Source organism: Bos javanicus, chromosome 18 (genome assembly GCF_032452875.1).
Source record: "Bos javanicus breed banteng chromosome 18, ARS-OSU_banteng_1.0, whole genome shotgun sequence".
Lineage (NCBI taxonomy): Eukaryota > Metazoa > Chordata > Mammalia > Artiodactyla > Bovidae > Bos > Bos javanicus.
The window spans coordinates 40148242-40172877 of NC_083885.1; the positions used below are offsets into that span (position 1 = coordinate 40148242).

At 40.0% G+C, this 24636-nt stretch overlaps 1 protein-coding gene across 1 annotated transcript in view; it reads left to right on the forward strand.

The window, feature by feature from the left end:
- HYDIN (HYDIN axonemal central pair apparatus protein) overlaps nt 1–24636 on the forward strand; it is a 465600-nt gene that overhangs the window by 298671 nt on the left and 142293 nt on the right. The window contains 4 exon segments of the mRNA XM_061387844.1: nt 10924–11162; nt 15081–15354; nt 17191–17334; nt 24246–24389. Of these exon segments, the coding sequence (XP_061243828.1) occupies nt 10924–11162; nt 15081–15354; nt 17191–17334; nt 24246–24389 (801 nt within the window).

Sequence of the window (24636 nt, forward strand, 5' to 3'; positions counted from 1 at the left end):
TACTGAACATTTTCCATGTACTTGTTGACTAACAAGTATTTCTAAGTATCTTCCGCATGCCTGGGACTAATTGTGCTCACTGAAGGGAGAGACATAAAAATGATCTCTTAGTTCATAAGATCATAAGAATGATCTCTTTCTTCAAAGAATTTGCAATCTCAAAAAAAGAAATGACCACAAAAACAACACAGTATTACAGTGTGCAGTGTTATATATAAGCACAGCAAAAGATGTGGCTAGTGAGTGAGTAAAGTCAAAGTCACTCAGTCATGTTCGACTCTTTGTGACCCCATGGACTATACAGTCCATGGAATTCTCCAGGCCAGAATACTGAAGTGGGTAGCCTTTCCCTTCTCCAGCGGATCTTCCCGAACCAGGAATCGAACCAGGGTCTCCTGCATTGCAGGCAGATTTTTTTTACCAACTGAGCTATCAGGGAAGCCTATAGGAAGTGGCTAATTCTCCCACAAAATTAAAAATGTTTATAGATGGGCACATTCGAGTGGAGAGTTGAGGGGTAAGGAGGAGGAGGACAGGGAAATGGGGTGTACATTTCCAAACAGCAGCACAGTTAAATGCAGTGATGGTGTACCACACCTTTGGGGAGATCCAGTGTGGCTGAGGCCAAGGATGCCTGTTGGAAACTGACAGCACCTGGGAAGTAAGCCTACAGAAGTGCTCCTTAACAAAGAATTTGAAAGAGATCCTCCAGACCGGAGGCTCCTATCTGATGTGCCAGTCTTGATCGCAGGCTGCCTTTGTTTCAAACAAATTGGACTTCCCTGGTGGCTGAGATGGCCTGCAAATACAGGAGATCCGAGTTCAATCCCTGGGTCAGGAAGATCCCCTGGAAGACGGAATGGCAACCCACTCCAGTGTTCTTGCCTGGAGAATCCCATGGACAGAGGAGCCTGGTGGGCTGCAGTCCATAGGGTTGCAAAGAATCGAACATGACTGAAGCTACTTAGCACACAGTGCCTTTGTTTCAAACAGAAAAGATGACAAATATCCACCATGTTTGGAGGTCCTTGAGCCCTGGAAATTATATATAAAGTTTGGGGTATGTATTTAGAGTATGTTTGTATGTGGGAGGTGTGTGTTTGCATGCGCACATTTTTCTTTGAAGAGATTCCATAGTTTTCCCAAAGAGGGGAAAAGTCAGCACTACTGGTCCAGACATTGGAGAGCCATCCAGAATCTCCAGTAGGAGAGGCGCAGGATCAGGTCTGTGAAAGACATTCCTGTCAACAAGTTGGGTTGGTCTGGGGGCTGGGGGTGGGACACAAACAGGGAGGTGGACTGCACATGAAATTTTGAATGCTAACCTTCTAATAACCACCAGTTACTGAGTATTTATTCTGTGCTAGACAAAGTGCTTGGCACCCATTTTATTAAAAATTAGTACAGAGTCGCCTGGCTACAAATGGGCAGAGTCTGCAGTTGACCTGTCGGTCTCCATGCGACTCTGAAGCCCTCTTTTTTAATCATGACCCTCTGTGCCTCTCTTCTAAAGCTCTGTCATCATTTCTTTTGCATTTCATTTCCTAACGTTCAGTTAATTATTTTAAGCAGCAAAGTGACTCACTTCAGGGCAGAGAACCATATGGCTAGAGATACCATTTAGAGGACAAAAAAACAGAAAGGCCTCGGTGACTGTTCATTGTTTTGTTCCACAAAGAATTGATCATCTGCTGAGATAATGGTATAAATCCAAAGAAATCCCTCACTCTGCACTTTGGTTCCTGTTGTTATTTGTGTCCTGTCATCCCGTGGAAGGAAATTCCTGCAGGTTTCAACTGGCAAGCGAGTCATTCTGGAGACAAGTGCACAGTGCTGTTTACTTCAAGCTTCCTAGTCATTAGCTCTGCAGGATAGAAGGTCTGCCTGAGTGTATGCGCGTTCATTTATTGATAAAACGACATGTGCAAACACTTCTGTCTTTTGTGGAAAATATGAAATACACGATAGGGTAACTTATAAAAGCACTAGCGGCTTTACCTTGGGACCTGAGTGTTGGCTAAGAGGTGTGCTATTGCCCTGTTGTCAAATAAAAAGCAAATGTTAGCCTTAGATATGTGTAACCTCAGGTAGCAGGGATTAACACTCCTCACCAGTGGGCCTGGAATTCTGAAATGCAAAAGATCAAAACTTTTTGTGTTCTGCACAATCATATGCACATATGCATACCAACCACCTGTATGTGTTGTTCATGAGCTACTGTAATGACTGAAGCATTTTAGCCCCAATTCATAGAAGAAACAGAGGCAACTATTGCTGAAATTTTGGTAGAAGCCTTAGGAAAGTTTTTTTTTTTTTATATCATCTTAGAAACAAATATTTGAAACTCTGCATTAGTTTTCTATTGCTAAGTAAATAATTACTACAGACTTAGTGGCTTAATACAACACAGATGTACTACTTCAGTTTCCATGGGTCAGAAATCCAGGCATGACTTGGCTGGATCCTCCTCCTAGGATCTCAGAAGGCTGAGATGAAGTTGCTGGCTGATCTGCATTCTCTTCTGGAGGTTTGACGAGGGAAAGATCCATTCTGGGCCCCCTCAGATTTGGCAGAGTTTCTTTTCTTGCAGTTGAATAACTGAGGTCCCATTTTCTTGCTGGCTATCAGTCAGGGACCACTGTCAGCTGTTGAGCCCCCTACAGACCCTCTCCTGCTTGGAATCTCATTAGGAAGACCCAGTCCCTTCTAAGGGCTCCCCTGATTAAGTCAGGCCCAATAGGGTAATCTCTCCTCCTTAACATCAACTGAATTAGGACCTTTCACAGTAGTGTTTGATTGAATAACTAGGAGAAGATAACTGGACACCAGGAGAGGGAGATCTTGGGGGCCATCTTAGATGTCCACCTACTGTGAACCCTTATGAGATGCTTCTCTTCTGACAAGAGTATTGTATGTTAAATGCTTCTTAGCATCTATCCTTGTTTTATGAGTTTGGTAATACATGTCACGGGAAATACTATTGAGCCCATAATTATATGTCATGTGGAGCATTTCAGCTCTTGGTAAAATGATGACAGTAGCTGTTACTTACAGGGATTTACTATGTGCGAGACAATGTTCTGAGTTGTATGTGCATCACCTCATTTAATCATCAACTCTTTGCAGAAGTTGTCATCAGTATCATGAGCTACAGGTGGGATAACTGAGGCTGGACACAGTGAAGTGACGTGTCCAATGTGTGAGAGCTGGCAAGTGGCAGATCTGGGACTCAAACCACAATGTCTGTCTTCCTTTAGAACCCTCCTTTGTAACCATTGGAACCTTTAAAAGGGTTACAGAGTGTCCTCCATAGCCAAGATTATCATTCATCGGTTCTCCCTTTAGTCAGATTTGCCATCTAATAACAGAAAATGTCACATAGACCAAGTCCTCCCTAAAAACAAAGGACACCCCTAAGAGCCAAATACCAAAGAGACACAAGGTGAGCATGGTTAGAGACTGACTTTTGATAAGGACAGTCCAATACCTGAGCAGCAGGCATTTTATTGTGACTTGTTCTTGGATTCTAGGATGTACTGTGCTGCCTGGTTTTATGCCAAACATTGATTAATAAGCTTCATCAAAAAGAAAACTCATCACTTCAGCCCTGGAAAGCAACGTCAGGTCTTCTTTCCAGAGCAGCCAACCTGTGTCAGCAGGAATCAGAATAGAAATGGTGCCCATCCATTGAAAACTAATGTCCCCTGACTTGAAACAGCACTTACGCTGGTGACACCCTCTCTTTACCGTGGACAGAGGGTTGACCTGTGTTACTAGCTAGAGGAGGAAAATAAATGGTTAGGACACGAAAGCTGACATTCACAATGCCCTCTTATGAAAGGCATTTGTTTTTTTGATAAAAGAAGAACAAAAATGGCATTGATTTATGTTTTAATTGTAAGCTAAGCCTCAAACTAAATAGAGTGCTCAAAGGCCACACATCTGGGGAGAAGGGCCATCAGAATGAGATGATCCTGCCTAGAACATTTTTTATTTTTTCTCCTAGCTGCTCCTCCACTTGTCCTAACAGCAGATAGATATGAACTCCAGGCCTGAAATTCCCAGAGAAGTTGAAATGTGATACTTCTACTTCTGTGTTCTGGTGGAGTGAACTCTTCACCTTCCAAAATCTACGATCTAAGGCAGTTGGGGAAGACCTAAAAATATGACAGTAGACTGAACCCGCAAAGTTGCTGTAGCAGAAGGTGGCTTATAGTTCACTATGCCTGTCCTCCTTTCCTCTTGAACCAGAGCGGGTGACGTTTCCCAGCCTCCTCTGGAGTTAAGTGTGGCTGCATGACTGAGCTCTGGCCAGTGGAAGTGAGCAGAAGTGATCTGTGCCACTTTGAGGCTTGGTGCATAAAATCTTGGCCCTCGAGCCTCCATTCTCTTTATTTTCTTATTGGCTGGGCAGATGTCAGTCAGTGTCCAGACTGCCAAAGAAGCCATGAATTAAACATGACGTTCTCTATTTAGCTGGGGCCCTTGAATGCCTGAATGGAACAGAAACCCATCCTCAGTCCTGCCAGCAACTGGAATACATGAGAACAGGAATAATAATAAAATAAATGGTTTTTTTTTTTTTTAAAGCCATTGAGTGTCAGGGGTCTTTCCCTTATAGCAATTGACATTACTTTATCTAAAATAATCACCTAAACAGATTACTGTGTGCCTTTCAAAGTCAATCTGGACATTAAAATTCTAAAAGACCTCTAAAAATGTGAAAGATTACATCAAATGTTGTCTTTTTATTGTTCTATAGGAGATCAAGCAATTAAATATCTAACTTATTAGCAATTGTATTTCAGCAATTTTTCCTTTCACTGGCTATATAAACAAGTCCCTGTGTTCTCCTTGGAGCCAGCTGTATTATTTTACTAATTTTTTCATTAAAGAGATAAAGAACTCTTTGACAAAATAAAATAAAAGCCTAGACTAAAAAGACTGAAAGTAAAACAAGCAGTTCTAAGTAAGGAGAAGAGCTGGTTGCTCAAGCATGGAATATCTATTTCCATATATAACTTTGATTGTGTAGATCGGACTGAAAATGATACATCAAAGACTCCTATGTACAATAATAAAAACTCCAATGAAATGAAGCTATGACTCATTTAAAAGCATCTATCTGCATTTATAGCTCTTTCGAACTCACTTTTGTGTTATTTCCTATGGTTAATATGTTAGAAGTGAAAGTCGCTCAGTCATGTCCAACTCTTTGCGACCCCATGGACTATACAGTCCATGGAATTCTCCTGGCCAGAATACTGGAGTAGGTTTCCCTTCTTCAGGGGATATTCCCAACCCAGGGATTGAACCCACGTCTCCCACATTGCAGGCAGATTCTTTACCATCTGAGCCACCAGGGAAGCCCAATATGTTAGAAGGTATTAGTATTTGTACTTTGGGACTGTGTCTTAGTTCAGGCTACTATAATGAAGTACCAGTAGGCTGGATGGCTTATAAACTACCGAAATTTATTTCTGTAGTGTGGTTGAATTCTGCCAAGGGCCCTCTTCCACCCCAGGGACTCATAACTTGTCACTGTATCCTCAGAGTGGAGTAGATGAAGTAAATTTTCATGACTCTTGTGCTGTGCTTAATTGCTGAGTCATGTCTGACTCTGAAACCCCATGGACTATGGCCCACTAGGCTCCTCTCTCCATGGGGATTCTCCAGGCAAGAATACTGGAGTGGATTGTCATGCCCTCCTCTGGGGTTTGTGACTCTAAGGATAACAGTAATCTGGTTCATGAGCCCTACCTCCTGATACCATCATACTGAGGAGAGGGTCTCAACATTAATTTAGGGGGAAACACAAAACATCAGTTCATAACATTCCATCTTGGCTCCTCCAAACTGATGTCCTTCTCACATGAAAAATAAGTTCATTCCATCCCAACAGCCTTAACTTGTTCTAGTATCACCTCTAAGGTCTAGAGTCTTAGCTAACTATCAACTAAATCAGGTATGAATAAGACTCAGAGTACATTCATCCTGAGGTAAAATTCCTCTCTAGCTGTGAACCAGTGAAACCAAACAAGTTAATCAAGCAAGTGCTTTGGGGGCTATTTAGATGAAATGGATATATTGTGCATATGAGAACGGCATGGATTTAGGGGCTCTGGGGCAGAATGTCAGAGACTGGATTGTTTGTATTCTTCCAAAATTCATATTTGAAACTCTCTCCTCTGGTGTGATGGTGTTAGGAGGTGAGGCCTTCGGGAGGTAATTAGGATTAGATGAGATCATAAGAGTCGAGACCTCAGGAAAGGATTAGTCCCCTAATAAGGGTCAAAAGAGAGCTACTTCCTCTGCTCTCTCTCCACTGTGTGAGGACACAAGGGAAAAGCCAACAGTCTTCAGTCTGGAAGAGGGCTCTCAGGAGAACTCAATCATGCTGGCACCCTGATCTTGGATTTAGTCTTTGGCATTGTGAGAAATAAATTTTGGTAGTTTATAAGCCACCCAGTCAGTCTATGGTACTTTGTTATAGCAGCTGACTAAGACAGATACTGATGCTGAGAATGGAGTACTGCTGTGACAAATACGTACAAATATGACTGTGGTTTTGGAACTGGGAAATGGGTTGAAGCTATGAGTTTTTTGTTGTTGTTGTTGTTGTTTTAACTTTTTATTGAAGTGTGTATGTTTGTGTATGTGTATTCTATTTTAGATTCTTTTCCTTTATAGGTTATCGAATAACATTGAGTATAGTTCCCTGTGCTATGCAGTAGGTCCTTTTTGGTTATCTATTTTTTAAAAAAATTATTGGAGTATAATTGATTTATAATCTTGTGTAGCTTCTGCTGGACAGCATAGTGAATCAGTTATACATGTAAGAGTTTTGCAGTTCATGCTAGAATAAGCCTACATTGCTATGACTGGGCTATCAGACACTGTTTTTTAAAACATGGATAAATTAAGAAGATGCAAAGAAGTTATTTCTTTGAGCCTAAACATGAGCAAAATATAGCGATATTCAATCATGTAGTTTATCTTGCCAGTAATAATTGATCTATAATCCCCCAAATTAAATTTATGAGAATTATTATTTTTGTTACTAATATTTTAGGATAAAATTATGCACAAGTACAAGTCAATTTTATAGAAGGGCAGACTTTGCTTACTGTTTTCTTAATATTAAAAGTATTTCACTGGGGCTAATTTACTATGAGGAGAAAAGTTTAAATATTTTGGAGAAATAGTTTGTCATACAAACATCAACATTTCTTTTGGCAATTGTTCTGAATAGAGATAATTAGCATACAAATATCTTATCTCAGCCCTAGTTTATCTAGTGTGGTATTTAATGTTTGTTTTTTTTTCTATCTATGTCTCTAGAGATGTCCCATATTAAAAGGTTACGAATAATAGTAGGACTTGTGACTTAGAGTTAAATCTATAATTTCCATTAATACTAAAATTAAAATTTTCTCATCATTCATCTACATCCTCTTTATAAACAATTTATAATCTTGAGAACTGTTCTTCTTTGCTTCATTTAATTTATTTGAATTTTAAAATGCAATTTATTAGTTCCCATGCAGACTTTCAAGCCAAGAAAAATTTTAATTAGCATTCTGATCTGTGCAATAGGATTTTCCTCAGCTGTTAACTGGGAAGTTGGCATTTGGGTTTAAATATTAGATTCTCCTTATTTAAGTACCAGTTAAGTATTAAGTGACCCTGTTCCCAAGAGGGTGACCATTCAGGGCCCACTGACCAAATCCAGTCTCTGAGTTTACACTGGGGCTAGACGTGGGTTATGGTGACATTCCAAGGCACTGTCATCCTACAAGATTCTGCCTACTGAAATTTCTAACTCTTGACTGCAAATTGCAAAATACATTCTTCTTATTTACAATGAACATCAATCAGTACAACTCTATTCCAAACCCAGGAGATTTCTGATCTGTAACTTTACATTGAACCTCAGCCCTCATGGAGCTACATGTGTTTTTACATTTCTCTTTTTCCTTTTGCTAAGAGAAATACACCATAGAAGTTAAATAGAGGAAGGAAAACTTTGTACTGGAATGCTCTCTCAAATCCAGCCCGTAGAGTATATTTTACATTTGTTTTTAAATTGTTGTTTTCTTCTGTCTGCTTTTTTTAAAGAGAGCTTATTCAGAGCTTCCTTACTCAGAAGAGTACAGGGAGCCACAGAAGATTCATGAGGGGATAATCAGATTCTTCTTCAATGGAGTGGAAAGCTTTATTTTGCCACTCCATTATTATCCTGGAAGTTTTGAAATGGTCTCTACATCTTTCCTGTTTTCAGCCTTTTCCCAATGCATTGTTAGTCATCGTTAAATATTTTCTATGAATATTTACTCATATAAATATTTCTGAGTATTTTTTTTCTCAAAACAAAACAGTACTGTTAGAATTAATTTAAATAATATAACAATCAAAATAGGGATATGGTGCTTTGTGTTAATTTTGAGATACTGTTTACATGTAAAATGAGAATGGAACAAATTGAATTTTATTAAGCAATGGCATAATATAGTTAAGGATCACACTCTGTGATAATTAAGCTCAATTTCATATTTAGACAGAAAAGAAAATGTGTCTGGAAATTTATCATACAAAGAATTTCAGTATCTTCTGCTCCAAAAATGCAGCTTGTTCTTTATATTTCCCTGAGACACATTCACTGTAGCCTTCTTCTGACTTGCATTTTTGTTTTGCATGGTTGTCTCTCTGAATGTCATTATTATCAGCTTCTTGGGGGCAGAAACTGTGCTTTGGATATTTTTGTGTCTCCCAAAATATCTGGACCTCAGAACCACTGAGCATGTATTTGGTATATGCACTTAAAAAGTATTTGCTTTTAAGTACATATAAAACAATTTGCTTATCAAATTTGTAGATAACTGGGAAGGATGAGGAAAAGTAGCTAATAAATTGAATGTCATAATCAGAATTTTAAAAGATCTCCAAAGGCTGAAAAATGTATAAAAAGAAAAGTAAATAATAAAACTGAATAAAAAAAAAACACTGAAATTAAAATATGCTAGATGTGTTTAACAGTGAATTATATGCAGCTGAAGAAAGAATTATTGAACTGGAAGACAGCTCAGAGGAAATCATCCAAAATGAAGCACAGGGAGAGAAAGGATGGAAAATGCAGATGAAGCCTGTGAGGACACACTAGGAAAGTCATACCCACATAGAATGGAGTAGTATAAAGAAAGAAGAAAGAATGAGTCAGAAACTGTATTTAAACACAAATTGCTGAGAATTTTTCAGAAATAAAGATACCAAACCACAGATTCTGGAAGGGTAGCAAATTCCAAGCAGGATATACAAATAAACTCATAACTGGACACACTGTGGTAAAACTGCACCATAATTAATCAAATACAAGGAGAAAAGTCTTAAAAGCAGCCTAGAAAAGTAGATTAACACCAAAGACACAGAGTTTATATTTTTAAATAAGGTGCTTATAGCTTGAGTCATTTTTTAAATTATTCTTGACACGTTAGCCAAATTTTCAACTTACTTTGGAGCCATAAGAGGTTTTCTTCTTAAGTTGGAGGTGTAATTTGAAGGGCTGTTAAACAAAAGAGGGAGATTCAATTTTTTCTATTTAGCTCCAAGGGAGTGGACCAAATACCAGTATGCTGCTGCTGCTGCTGCTGCTGCTAAGTCGCTTCAGTCGTGTCCGACTCTGTGCGACCCCATAGACGGCAGCCCACCAGGCTCCCCCATCCCTGGGATTCTCCAATGCATGAAAATGAAAAATCAAAGTGAAGTCGCTCAGTCATGTCCGACTCTTAGCGACCCCATGGACTGCAGCCTACCAGGCTCCTCCATCCATGGGATTTTCCAGGAAAGAGTACTGGAGTGGGGTGCCATTGCCTTCTCCAAAATACCAGTATATGGAAGGTCAAAAACAAACAGATCTCTGCTTAGTGTAAGGAAGATATACCAGATATTATGGATTGTTAAAAACCAGGGATACGTTACCTTAGTTGATAAATGAGTTCTCTAACATCACAGGATTTGATTAAAAGGCAGATATATGAGTTCATCTAACAAATACTTATTAAGCATCTACTATGTACCATGCATAATTATAGATAAAAGAACAACTATAACAAAAGAGACAAAAATCCCTTCTACAGAGAATGTATATTGTAGTGCAAGGAGAGAAGGATAATGATAAGTCAGCCATGTACTATGTTAGAAGATGGTAAAAAATGGAGCAGGGTAAAAGTATAAAGAGTACTGAAGCGGGAAGGTTTTCAACTTAAAATGTGATGGTAAGCATAAGCTACATTTCGAAGTGCTGTTCAGTCAAAGACCTTGGGGAGGAAAGAGACTGAGCTATGAGGATCTAAGCAGTTAAAGGGAATACACTGGTGGGAGTCACTTCCAACTCTATTATTTAGTCCTGTAACATGTTTTAAAATAAGTTTGGAATTTTAGCAAATGAAATTCTATTGATTATTTTGAAATAATAGAAACCAAGATGATTTTACATTGTTTTTATTAATGAAAGCTGTTCACCCCTACTATAACATCACGAAAACTTTGCACTTGAAAAACATTTCTTTTAAAAATTCCAAATTCCAGGAAGGATTTTGCACCTTCTGTTGGTGTCTCAGAATTTGGAGATTAGAGCAGATAATTAGTATAAGTTTGTTAGAGAGCTGAGCTGTCATCTTACAAAAAGGATGTAAAGAATCTTCCCAGAGCATTCAAAAGTAGAATTGTAGGTTTGCTCTTCAGAATCATATTCCTTTTTGAAAAAAAGAAAAGCCAACAAACACCCAGCTGCTTTGATTCAAAAAAATGTTTGTCTCTGATGTTGAATTCTGCAGTGCCAGGCATCTGAAGTATAGAGGGCTTTGACATGTGCAGAATGAAAAGCCAAGAATATCTTCACAGTTAACTTGTAGTCTTGTTTTGCAGGCACACAAAAAGTCCCTTTGGACCATTGAGCCCAAGGAAGGCATGGTTCCCCCAGAAAGTGATGTCGAACTGACACTGACCGCCAACTTGAACGACATACTGACATTCAAAGACACAATCGTTTTGGATATTGAAGATAGCAACACCTACCGAATTCCTGTCCAGGCTTCAGGAGTTGGCTCCACCATTGTTTCAGATAAGCCCTTTGCACCAGAACTCAATTTGGGAGCACACTTTAGGTAAAGAAATATCATGGACCAATTTTTATACATATCATATATATCGCATAAGCCAAGCACCACTTCTCCTTCGGAAAATTATTTTTAAGTAAATAGAACTAGCCTCCTCGTCTTCACTTTCCCTCCTCCAGGTGGTTCATCAGCCACAAGAAGACATTTTCTAGTCTTAGTTTGGTTACATACTGCAAGCTGTGTCCCTCTGCACTAGAGAAGAGATGGTCCGTAAGCAGGGTGTTCTCTAAAACTTAGAGTGGATTCTCTGTGACAGATTTAGAATCTCAACCATGATTTCTCTTCTTTGATTTCAATACAATTTGCTAACATCTCTCCATGAATGTAGAAAATAAAGATGCAACCTAGTGATAACATAAATAGAGTATAACTGGGAAGGTAAAACTATATTACAAATGTGTCTTTTCAGGTATTGCAAAGCCAGTGATTTTTTCCTGTGTCATGTCCTCTGCTTGCCTCCTTACCATAGCACCAACAATCGAAATGATTGTGGTTGGCTTCACCTGATCACTCAGGAAAAGCTAGAGAGCCTAGATATTTGAATAACAGGTGGTACAGTATAGACACCTCTGAGCAGAATGATGTAAATGTAACTCTTAAAATGTCTGGGGTTTGAATACTAACCATGGAGGGTATGTGTGGGAATTTGTTCATGGTTCCTCACAAGAGTCACAAGTTGTCACAAGTTGACTCTCAGGAGCCAGCTGAATTGGTGCCTGTTTGTTTCAATACTGTGAACAGATGTCAAAGGGATGCTCTTGCCTTCCGGTCTGATGCCCTGAAACCAAGATGGACACACTGTGTTAAGAGAAGGTGTGCCTGACAAAATAATATTAGGAGAACCGTCTCTTCCTGTATATTAACCATAAGCCAGGGCATTGTCATTGCGTACCATGCCTCTGTTTCCAGATTTCTTTGTTAAGTGCATTCAGATATAATTATAGAAAACATTATACTGCAAACCAGACTTAATTACATGTTCTCCTTAATCTACAAATAGTGTCAAATACCTGAGAAATCTGTATGTAGGTCAAGAAGCAACAGTTAGAACCAGACATGGAACAACAGCTGGTTCCAAATTGGGAAAGGAGTAAGTCAAGGCTGTATATTGTCACCCTACTTATTTAACTTATATGCAGAGTACATCATGAGAAATGCCAGACTGGATGAAGTACAAGCTGGAATAAATATTACTGTGAGAAATATCAATAACCTCAGATGCACAGATGACACCACCCTTATGGCAGAAAACAAAGAGGAATTAAAGAGCCTCTTAATGAAAGTGAAAGAGGAGAGTAAAAAAGTTGGCTTAAAACTCAACATTCAAAAAACTAAGATCATGGCATCTGGTCCCATCACTTCATGGCAAATAGATGGGTAAACAATGGAAACAGTGACAGACTTTAGTTTCTTGGGCTCCAAAATCACTGCAGATGCTAACTGCAGCCATGAAGTTGAAAAATGCTTGCTCCTTGGAAGAAAAACTATGACCAACCTAGATAGCATATTAAAAAGCAGAGACATTACTTGACTGACAAAGTTATGGTTTTTCTAATAGTTATGTATAGATGTGAGAGTTGGACTATAAAGAAAGCTGAGAGCTGAAGAATTGATGCTTTTGAGCTGTGGTGTTGGAAAAGACTCTTGAGAGTCCCTTGGACTGCATGAGATCCAACCAGTCCATTGTAAAGGAAATCAGTCCTGAATACTCATTGGAAGGACTGATGCTGAAGCTGAAACCCAGTACTTTGGCCACCTGATGCAAAGAACTGACTCATTGGAAAAGACCCCGATGCTGGGAAAGATTGAAGGTGGGAGAAGGGGATGACAGAGGATGAGATGGTTGAATGGTGTCACCAACTCGAAGGATATGAGTTTGAGCAAGCTCCAGGAGTTGGTGAAGGACAGGGAAGCCTGGCATGCTGCAGTCCATGGGGTCACAAAGAGTTGGACATGACTGAGTGACTGAAATGAACTGAGCCCCAAAAGATATTCGGACGCTTTCCTTGAATTGGCGGATTAGCTGATAGTTTTCTATGAAAACAGAAGCAATCTATAGCTTTTAACTGCCAATTTCTGCTCTGCCTAAGCTCTACTGTCCTTCTTTCTGACATAAAATCTTGATGCCAGCAATCTGCAGAAGAGTCATCAAAAGCAAAGGTGGGAAAACTACAGCCCATTGCCTGTTTCTATAAATAAAGTGTCACTGGACATATTTTCAGGGCAGAAATGGAGAAGCAGATACAGAGAACAGACTTGTAGACATAGTGGGAGAAGAAGAGGGTGGGACAAAGTGGAAGAGTAGTATTGAAACATGTTCAATACCACATGTAAGACAGCTCGCTAGTGGGAAGATGCTGTACAATGCAGGAAGCTCACCCCATTGCTCTGTGACCACCTAGTGGGATGGGATGGGATGGGGGTGAGAGGGAGGCTCAGGAGGGAGGGGACATATGTATACTATGGCTGATGCGTGTTGTTGTATAGCAGAAAGCAATATAACATTGTAAAGCAATTATCCTCAGATTAAAAATAAATTTAAAAAATAGTGTTATTGGAACACAGCCATGGCTATTCATATACATGTATCTTCTATGGCTTCTTTGACACTGCAGTGGAGAGTAGAGTAGTTGTAATGCACCACAAGGCCCAAAAGGTCTAAAATATTTATTATTCAGTCCCTTACCAGAAACATTTGCCAACTTTTGGGGCATAAGATCTAAAGAAATACCCAGATGTCACCTTTCCTGATGGCATATTTTTGAACAACAACTTTCAGTTTTCAGAGCTTCTGTTTCTTTGTCAATAAAATGGGAGTAATATACTTATTATTCCTGGGTTGCTGTGATGGTTAAAAGATATACCGTGAATAAGTGACAGAGACCCTACGTCGTCTATAGTACTTATTACTTGTTATTTCCCCCAAAAGTGTACCTTTAGCCATGAAGTCTAACTACAAAGACTCCAATGAGGAAGCTCTGTTGGACATATATTTAGATAAAAATGGTTATACCTGACAACTGGCACTCATTTTTTATCAAGGTTCAGCTTGCTTATTAGATATGACATCTTTCCAAAGAAGGGCCAGATGAGATGAAAACTCAAAGTCCCTCAAAATTAAAAATAAATGTAAGAAGTCCTGAGATGAGTTTTTCCCTGAAAAGAATATTTTAAAGTAAGCTTATAATCAGTTTAAAAAAAAACACTCAAAAACACGTATAAACCACCTCCAAGATCTTATAAATCCCTGTAGCTGGCAAAGAACCAGACAATAAAGAGGTACTTTATTTGTGGAACAGATGAATGAATAAGTGAATGAAATACTAGCATCTTTAAAGCACATGAGTCTAAGAAAAATGACCAGGCTGGCTGGTGTCCTCATCTATTACAATCTCCTTGACTGTAAGGCTTAGAGGATGTTTTGTTCTCTTTGAAGTTCCCTTCAAATTGAGTCCATCACAAGGCATTGTACTGGTCACTAGAAGTTTACTCAACACAATTTGAAATAAGCTTCTCCTCCAGGTGGCATTTTATTTTCACTCCTCAGAACCGTTTCTTGCAAATGAAAGTGGTTTTCACATGATCTGTATCTTTGTGTTCTATGGTGGCTTCTCCTGATGAGAAGGACTGAGGACGGATGGAGCCACTTCCCCACAATGCTTCCCTGGCAATGGCAACTCCGGGACTACTAATGACCCTATGAGTAGATGCTACATTGTCCTATGACTGTAGCAGCTCCCAATAGCATCACTGTTTAGCCTTTTTACATTAAAAAAAAAAAAAAAACTAATGTCTATTTTTTTGCTCACTTTTTAAGTACTTCCAGAGGAATAAATCCCAAGGGTGTAGACCTGAATAGAACAACCCACAGGGAAGTCCTGTGAATCCCTCCCTCCTCTTTTCCAGCCTGGACACCTATTACTACCACTTCAAGTTGACCAACAAGGGACGTCGGGCCCAACAGTTATTCTGGATGAATGAAGATTTCTGTCCAAAAGAAAAGTTGAGCAAGAAGAAGCTGGCCAAGGAGGATCGTGCTAAGAGCCAGCCCCGGGTCCAGTGCTGCCCGGCACCCAGGGAGCCTCACGGCCCCGTGTTTCAGCTCCACCCCGTCAGGATGGAGCTGTCCCCAGGCCAGACGATTGACGTGATACTCGAAGGCTATTCTTCCACTCCCAGGGTAAGAGGATGACATGTTTAGAAGCTGTTATTCTCCTAAATAAATCTTTACTGTGTTTCTTAGGTGAGTCTCTTGACATTTATCTGAAGGAAGGCTATGGTTTCTCAAGGATTGCATACAGCACTGTGTTACCATGGCAGCACCCATTCCATTCAAGGCTCAGCACTGTGGAGTTTTCTGTTTGTTTCTACAGCTGCCGTGAACCCAATCTTAAAATACCATTTCAAGTAGGTTCTCATCCCCCAAATCAACAAAGCCAGTAGGTCTCTGGTGGAGGGACAACCAGCATTCAGCCAAAGCTAGGCCCCTTATTAACACATAGCAGTATTCACTTAATATTTATTTTAAAAAATGTTTTTATAGTTACTCTTGCCTGCCTCTCCTATCCAGGTATTGGAATGTCTTCACTTCCTTTCCTCTCAGCCTGAGTTGAAAGATTCACATTTATAATCATCACCTTTTTATGTATGAATAAAAGAGCCACATTTATCTTCAACTCTGATATTCTGCTGTTATTCACATTATCACCATTCTGCTAAAGACATTTAGGCAGATCCAACCATGTGTTTATTCTTATCACCTCATGGAGGTTAGAAACCATCAAAAACATAAAAATCTGAAATCATTTATAAGCCTCTTCACAAAGACAGACTTTGTGAATGAGAAACGGTGGTTACCTGAGCTTCTGCTCGTGTTACCAAATTAGGATGTGATGCTGAACTTTCTCCTCATGAAAAAGGAAACAGTAATAAGTTATCTCCTAGCAGATGAGATGGGAAATCTGGTCCACTGCTTAGCTCCTCTGGGGTCACAGGGTCACTTTGTCTTACTTAAATTGTTTCTTCACAGAATATTTTCAGGTAAAACACATCCTCAGTTTTTTAAAGACAGTTATTTCCCATGGTGGCATGTATAATGTGTTCTTTCTCTCTGTTATTGAGGGGTTCAGCCAACTTTCACTGAGTATGTACACACGACAGACACCACAGTAGGCACTGAGGATGTGAAGATGAATAGAAAGCAGCCCCTCAGCTCAATACTGATGGTCCATTGCAGGAACATGTTTACAATGTCATTGTCAGGAGTTGCCTATTTTTAAAGCCATTAAATCTGAGCTGCTGGGGTTCTAAATTCAGTTGTAGCCTTACTAAAAGCTTTGCTGAATGTTCTTCCAAGTTCTGCTACATGAATGAGATGAGTCTTGAATTCATTAACATCTGAAACTTTAGCCAGTCTTCAATAAAGGCTATTCATGATATAAATTCACTTTGGGTCCTTTCTACTTTAAAAAATCTAGGCTTCTTGGGCCCAAAGAAGTATTAGTTACCATATATGATTTTTAAATATTCAAATATGTAAGGCAAAATTGTTCCAGTCAGTTTCCAGCTAGCTTGATACGAAATTGTGTAACTACTGTTGAACTGTGAAGATTTTTTGTTTTAACTGAAGTGTAGTTGATTTACAATGTTGTGTTAGCTTCAGGTGTACAGCACAGTGATAGCCCATGAAGGATTTTTATCTGCCTCGTCCATCACTGTATCCAGTCCCTAACAGCCCAAATGCATAATAGATCTTCCATAAACACACTGGATGAACCGGATGTAAATTGATTGTGCCCTCAGGGACAGTCAGAAGTAGACACAGGATCCGCCTTGGCCATATCTAACCAATCAGACTTTAACTGTGACAGAGACCCCTCCCTGACATGCACTGCTCAGAAAACTGTGCTCTTCCCTGGTGTCCCCAGGCCAGCAGTTGAGAATGTTTGCTGATGGTTGAGAAGTAAGTTTTCTGAACTGTGGAAGGTCTACAAATGCTGGTATATCTTGTCCGCAGGTAGTCAAAGAAAAGCTGGTATGCCACACCATCATTGGGACACAAAAGGGGAAGAGCCTGGTGATGACCGTGAGCATCATCTGTGAGTTTGTGGCGCCATTCATCCAGCTCTCCACCAAGCAGCTTGTTTACCGACTGGAGAAGGTCAGTGAGGCCGTGCAGCAGAGGGCCGGGCACTCTCCAGCCAGGAGTCCACATGTTCTCACTTTCATTTAGGAAGCTAAATCAATGGGAATCCTGTTAGACCCACACCCCACAAGTGTTTTTTCAACTTCAGAGGCCAGTACACATTCAACTAAAAATTCCTAATCTAAGCCTACATTCCTTTGAAAGGTGAATTGCCATGGAAATTCTATTTCCATCATTTCTGATGTATAAGACCAAAATGAAGGGATATTCCATGGACTGAAAATGCATTTCAGTCCATCATTTACTCTACATAGGTAAAATTGACATCATAGTACAGAAATGGATGGAGAAGAATTTTTGATAATTACAGTAACCAGTTAGAATAGCTACCCATTTTTGATTGGCATGTCCTGGGCGTTGAGCCATGTTCATTACACACATTTCCCAGTTGTCCCTCACAACAATCTATGTGGGAAGCTCTGATATCTTTCCTGTGATATACAGGAGGAAACTGAGAGACAAATTAAGCTATTTTGTAGATCACCTAATACTGCTTGAAAATCATTGACTTAAACTATTTGATTCACATTCTTTAATTCATGTGCTTATACCTGTATAAGACTTTATGTGCCATTAAGGGTGAGCAGTAAGTGGGGGAGGCCCAGGACAAGGAAGAGATGGTATGATTGCTGCTCAGGGCAGGGGGCAGACATGGTTGCGAGGAGAGGGAGATATCACAGCAGGACTCAGCCTACTCCTAGGCAGGTTTCCAGCAGAAAATTATTTACTATTCAAAACAGGTATGTGTGGAGGGCTATGTTGGTGCTGAAAATCTGACATAGTCAAAGCTGAGACACACTGGTTGAGGTTACAGACTGTAAACAAACTATGAAAATTTAATTATTTAAATGGCAGTCCTAAACAGTACTATGAAGAAAAGATACAAGGTGCAGTGAGAGCATGTGTCAGGAGACATGACCTTATTTGTGCATGAGGTAATAGATGACTTCCTTGAACAAACACATCAAGTTGGGACTTGAAAAACAGCAGTCTGGTGATGAGAGATGGAGAGAGAATTATAAGGAACAGCACATGCAAAGCACCTGAGTCAGGAAAGAGCTTGGTCAACATAAAAAAGCTGGAAGTCCACCTTAGACAGAGATTATGCCAAGAATGACAATGAAGTCCATCTGGAGAAGTGGGCAGGGGTCAGATGTGTGTGGCATGACTGGGACGTGTGTTGTGAACTTTGGGATTTGCTCCGGGTGACCATTGGAGGGCTTTGGGGAAGGGAGCGACATGGTCAGATGTATTCATTGAAACAGGCCACTGAGTGGAATATGTATCCAGACCTACTGTGTGCCAAGCCCTGTGCTGGGTCATAGAGATGCAACAGTGAGTAGTGTTGAACCTCACAGTCAACAGGGAAGACCAAGCCTTAAGGAAGATCCCACAGGTATGATCTGTGCTGTCATACGAAAGGTCTGGGTGTGGCAGTGTCTACCTAGGTCGTGAGGGAACCAACTGGGATTCCTTTTATTAAGAGAGGCTTGAAGGAGAGTGTTCAGAATCATTTGTTCTAGTAGCATGTTCTGTAAGATTGTTCATATTAAATAAATACCTGTTGAACACCCACTATGCATAAGGTGCTCTGCCAGGAGATGAGTAAGAGAGCTTATTGGCTATATGCTCTATGAGATGTGTTAACACGATTCAATTCAAGTCAACAAATAATGTGTCAGCACTTAGAGACAAGCGAAAACTCTAACATTTCACAGACTGGTGGAGAATGAAGAAGAAGTAGGATTGCGGTTTCAGTTACAGGATGCTAAACTGACTTTGTATCAAGAGATACCTGAAATAACAGGCAAGTTTGGCCTTGGAGTACAAAATGAAGCAGGGAAAAGGCTAACAGAGTTTTGCCAAGAGAATGCCCTGTTCATAGCAAACACCCTCTTTGAACAACACAAGAGATGATTCTACATGTGGACATCACCAGATGGTCAATACCAAAATCAGATTGATTATATTCTTTGCAGCTGGAGATGGAAAAGCTCTATACAGTCAGCAAAAACAAGACTGGGAGCTGACTGTGGCTCAGACCATGAACTCCTTATTGCCAAATTCAGACTTAAATTGAAGAAAGTAGGGGAAACTACTAGACCATTCAGATATGACCTAAATCAAATTCCTAATGATTATATGGTGGAAGTGACAAATAGATTAAAGGGATTAGATCTGACAGACAGAGTGCCTGAAGAACTGTGTGTGGAGGTTCATGACATTGTAGAGGAAACTGTGATTAAAACTATCCCCAAGAAAAACAAATGCAAAAAGGCAAAATGGTTGTCTGAGGAGGCCTTACAGATAGCTGAGAAAAGAAGCAAAAGGCAAAGGAGAAAAGGAAATATACACCCATTTGAATGCAAAGTTCCAAATAATAGCAATGAGAGATAAGAAAGCCTCCCTAAGTGATCAATGCAAAGAAATAGAGGAAAATGAAAGATTAGAAAAGACTAGAGATCTCTTCAAGAAAATTAGAGATAACAAGCAAGGGAACATTTCATGCAAAGATGGGCACAATAAAGGACAGAAATGCTACAGACCTAACAGAAGCAGAAGATATTAAGAAGAGGTGGAAAGAATACACAGAACCATACAAAAAAGATCTTTATGACCCAGATAACCACAATGGTATGATCACTCACCTAGAGCCAGACATCCTGGAGTGCAAAGTCAAGTGGGCCTTAGGAAGCATCACTGTGAACAAAGCTAGTGGAGGTGGTAAAATTCCAGCTGAGCTATTTCAAATTCTAAAAGATGATGCTGTGAAAGTGCTGCACTCAAAATGCCAGCAAATTTGGAAAACTCAGCAGTGGCCACAGGACTGGAAAAGGTCGGTTTTCATTCCAATCCCAAAGAAAGGTAATGCCAAGGAATGTTCAAACTACTGCACAATTGCACTTATCTTACATGCTAGCAAAGTAATGCTCAAAATTCTCCAAGCTAGGCTTCAACAGTATGTGAACCTAGAACTGCCAGATGTTCAGGCTGGATTTAGAAAAGGCAGAGGAACCAGAGATTAAATTGCCAACATCTGTTGGATCATAGAAAAAGTAAGAGAGTTCCAGAAAAACATCTACTTCTGCTTTATTGACTATGCCAAAGCCTTTGACTGTGTGGATCACAACAAATTGTGGAAAATTCTTAAAGAGGTGGGAATACCAGAACACTTTCCTTGCCTCCTGAGAAATCTATTTGCAGGTCAAGAAGCAACAGTTAGAACTTGACATGGTACAACAGACTGGTTCCAAATCGGGAAAGGAGTACATCAACGCTATGTATTGTCACCCTGCTTATTTAACTTTTATGCAGAGTAGATCATGCGAAATGCTAGGCTGGATGAAGCACAAGCTAGAATCAAGATTGCTGGGAGAAATATCAATAACCTCAGATATGCAGATGACATCACCCTTATGACAGAAAGCAAAGAGGAACTAAAGAGCCTCTTGTTGAAAGTAAAAGAGGAGAGTGAAAAAATTGACTTAAAACTCAACATTCAGAAAACTAAGATCATGGCATCCGGTCCCATCACTTCATGGCAAATAGATGGGGAAGCAATGGAAACAGTGAACGACTTTATTTTCATGGGCTTCAAAATCACTGCAGATGGTGACTGCAGCCATGAACTTAAAAGATGCTTGCTCCTTGGAAGGAAAGCTATGACCAACCTAGAGAGTGTATTAAAAAAACAGGAACATTACTTTGCTGACAGGGGTCCATCTGGTCAAAGCTATGGTTTTTCCAGTAGTCATGTATGAATGTTAGAGTTGGACCATAAAGAAAGCTGAGCGCTGAAGAATTGATGCTTTTGAACTGTGGTGTTGGAGAAGACTCTGGAGAGTCCCTTGGACTAAAGGGTGGTCAAACCAGTCAATCCTAAAAGAAATCAGTCCTGAATATTAATTGGAAGGACTGATGCTGAATTTTCAATACTTTGGCCACCTGATGTGAAGAACTATCTCATTGGAAAAGACCCTGATGCTGGGAAAGATTGAAGGCAGGAGGAGAGGTTGATGACAGAGGGTGAGATGGTTTGATGGCATCACAGACTTGAGTTTGGGCAAGGAACAGGAGATGGTGATGGACAGGAAAGCCTAGCGTACTACAGTCCTTGGGGTCGCAAAGAGTCGGTCCATGGGGTCGCAAAGAGTCAGTCCATGGGGTCGCAAAGAGTCAGTCCATGGGGTCGCAAAGAGTCGAACATGACTGAGAGACTGAGCTGAACTAAAACTGACTTTACAGTCTCCCTGAGACACAAAGAAAATACTACAAGAATTGCTGCTGCAGCTATCAGGTTTTCATTGCTGTTTTAAATTCTTCCTTTTTTAAAGTAATCAGGAAGGATATTTACTGGTGACAGCTGCACCAAATTTGGTGGCATCATATTTTCTCTAAATGTAGCCATTCAGAGAAAAATCAGTGAAGATTTATTGAATAGTTACTTTATACAATGTGCAAGACATTGCAGTGTATGCAGCTTAGTTTCTTATTAGATTGTTTTTTCCAAAGCTCATAAACATATGTGGATAGTGTCCCTTTTCTTTTCTTTATTTTCTTAAGCCATATTCCTGTTTAAATTTCTTTTGTCTGGATTTATCACTGGAATAAAACAGCAAATATTTTGAATGTGACAGTAACTTGTTGAACTAAGAAATGAATTGAGTCATAAGGCCCTGTTTGTTTTTGCCTTTCTCTACTTCCTGCCAAATGTCACAAGTTTGCAATCTGCCCCACTATGGTATTTTTCATTGTTCATTTCCTGCTCACATTGAATCCATATCAGGGGCAATGAAGAAATGTGACTTCATTACCCAGGATGTGCAGGAGACCTGTTAGGTCTTGGTATTCAGGTTTAATTGCATAATACCCAGTTATCCATTCTTGTCTCCTTGTTTTCGGCTCAAGGCAGTATCTGATTTAGCACATTAGACTATAATGATACCAAGCCTGCCTATGAGAAGAATTTTTCTATAACCGTTTCCTCAGTTTTGATCTACTGTGTAACTGTTGTACCATTCATAAGCCACAGAGATGAAACCACATCTCTGCGGGATTGAAAAGGTCATTTGAAACTAGCAGTCAGTTTGCTTCATGAAGTCCAGCAGCAAATCCTGTCTGCTGATATTTGGCGAGACAAACAAGCCAGAAGGGGTCATTTTAAAATAGAGCATGTTCTCCGTGCATCGACTCTTTCTCATCACTGTCCTCTAAATGGCCTCTTGCCAAAACAACCGAGTGTGGCTTTTTCTCTTCAAAGTTACCTGCAGTGACCCAGCAGGCTGGGAGGAAGGTTGAAGGTGCTGCTCCATCCCTCCCCAACTTGTAATATGCAGTCTGCGAGTGTACAGTGAACCCAGGACCCATGTCACCATGTTAGAGGGAGAGGAACAGTGGCAGCTTCTCTTGGGAGGTTTGAACACTGAAGGAACGTCAGGCATCCACAAAGGGCTAGTGGGGTGCAACTGAGGCAGAAGGCTCAAGCCAACTTTATGGACCGAACATTGTGTCCCTCCAAAATTCGTATGTTGATGCCCTAATTCCTTATGTAGTGTTGTAAGTGGGCTTTGAGAGTATAAGATCATGGAGGTGGAGCCCTCATGAATGGAATTAGTGCCCTTATAAGAAGGGACAAGGGAGATGATCTGTCTCTCAGCCATGTGAGGACACAGTGAGAAGACGGCTGTCTACACACCGAGAAATAGGCTCACTCCAGACCCCGGATGTGCTGGCACCTTGATCTTGGCCTGGCTAGCCTCCAGAACTATTAGACATCAATGGCTGCCGATTTAAACCACCCAGTCTGTGATACTCATTACAGCAGCCTGAACTGACTAAGGTATCATGGACACTGGTCACCCTAGCTCCCTCAGAAAGCCCAGTAGAGGAAAGACTATGCTGGGCAAAGGAGCAGAAACAGAGAAAAACATGGAATCAGGGGCATTTACCTTAAATTCAAACAAGGAGAAAAAGCAAATCAAAACATTGAGGCCTGGGAAAAATAAGCTAGAGTTGTTGGAGGAGACAGGGAGTGAGAGGGAGCTTGTCGTTGGAGGCCAGAGACTAAGATTTCCGGTCCCCTCCTACTGATATTAAAGGACCTCCTTTCCAAGATACATAAGGAATAATGTGGATCCCAGAGTCAGAAGGAGAAAACTGCAGTCTGAACAGAAACTTCCAGTTCAAGATCCATTTCTGATGCTTTCTCCAGTTGAAAAATGAAATTTGATCTAAGAGAGTGAAAGGTGCTTCTAAATCACCTCTCCCAGTGTTATCAGGAAATTTTATAGAAAACAGTTATGAGCATTTCTGATATAGCAAGGTGAGTATATTTGCAAATTGGGTGTTTTAAGCATGAAAAAAATATTGTGTAAGGAAAAAATGTTTTATTCATTATAGTGGTGCATGGATTCTTCCTTAAAATACCACTAACTTTGTAAACTTTTGTTTTATGATGCTGTGGAAGCTTCAGTAGTAGTGGTTCTATTCAGAAGCATGGCTTATCTAGGGTTTTTTTAAACCAGGTAACAAGGAAGTAAGACAATCTAATCTGTATTTTCTGGCTTAACGTAGGATCATTTCTAGTGAGATAGATACATACATACATACATAGACAACTCTATACCTGTATTTCATCTATATCAATCCCTTGTTAATGTATTGTAGACCATGGAGACATGAATCTATGTAATATATAGATACATATTACCTATATTTAGATAGATGGGTGGATAGATGGAGATAATATAAATCCATACATCCATAGCTATAAACAGAGAGAAGGCTAAATCAGCTGTTAACAATGAATATCAGACCTTTGTTGCTAAAGGCTTACTGTGGTTTGTTTCCTCTTTTTTTTTTTGCAGAAACCTAACACTATCCTAGAACCTGAATACCAGCCCTTGGCCATAAAGAACATTTCCACGCTGCCTGTGAACTTGTTGCTCTCAACAGGTGGACCCTTCTTTATCTGCGAGACTGATAAATCCCTACTGCCCTCAACTCCTGAGGTAACTAGACAGAGGATGTCTGAACTCCCAGCGGGGAGCCATGTGTGTGATAAAGGAAGAGAATAGTATCAGTGCACTGCCAAATGTCAGTCCAGAAAAAAGTGTAAAGAATCTTGGAAACAGAGAGGAAAAATCTAAAATAAGTCAAATTTCAGTATCAGTTGGTAGTAAAGCTATTATTAATGATGTAAGAACTTCTCACTGACTATTTTGATCCTTCCTTTCCTGCCTGTGATGATGAAGCTGA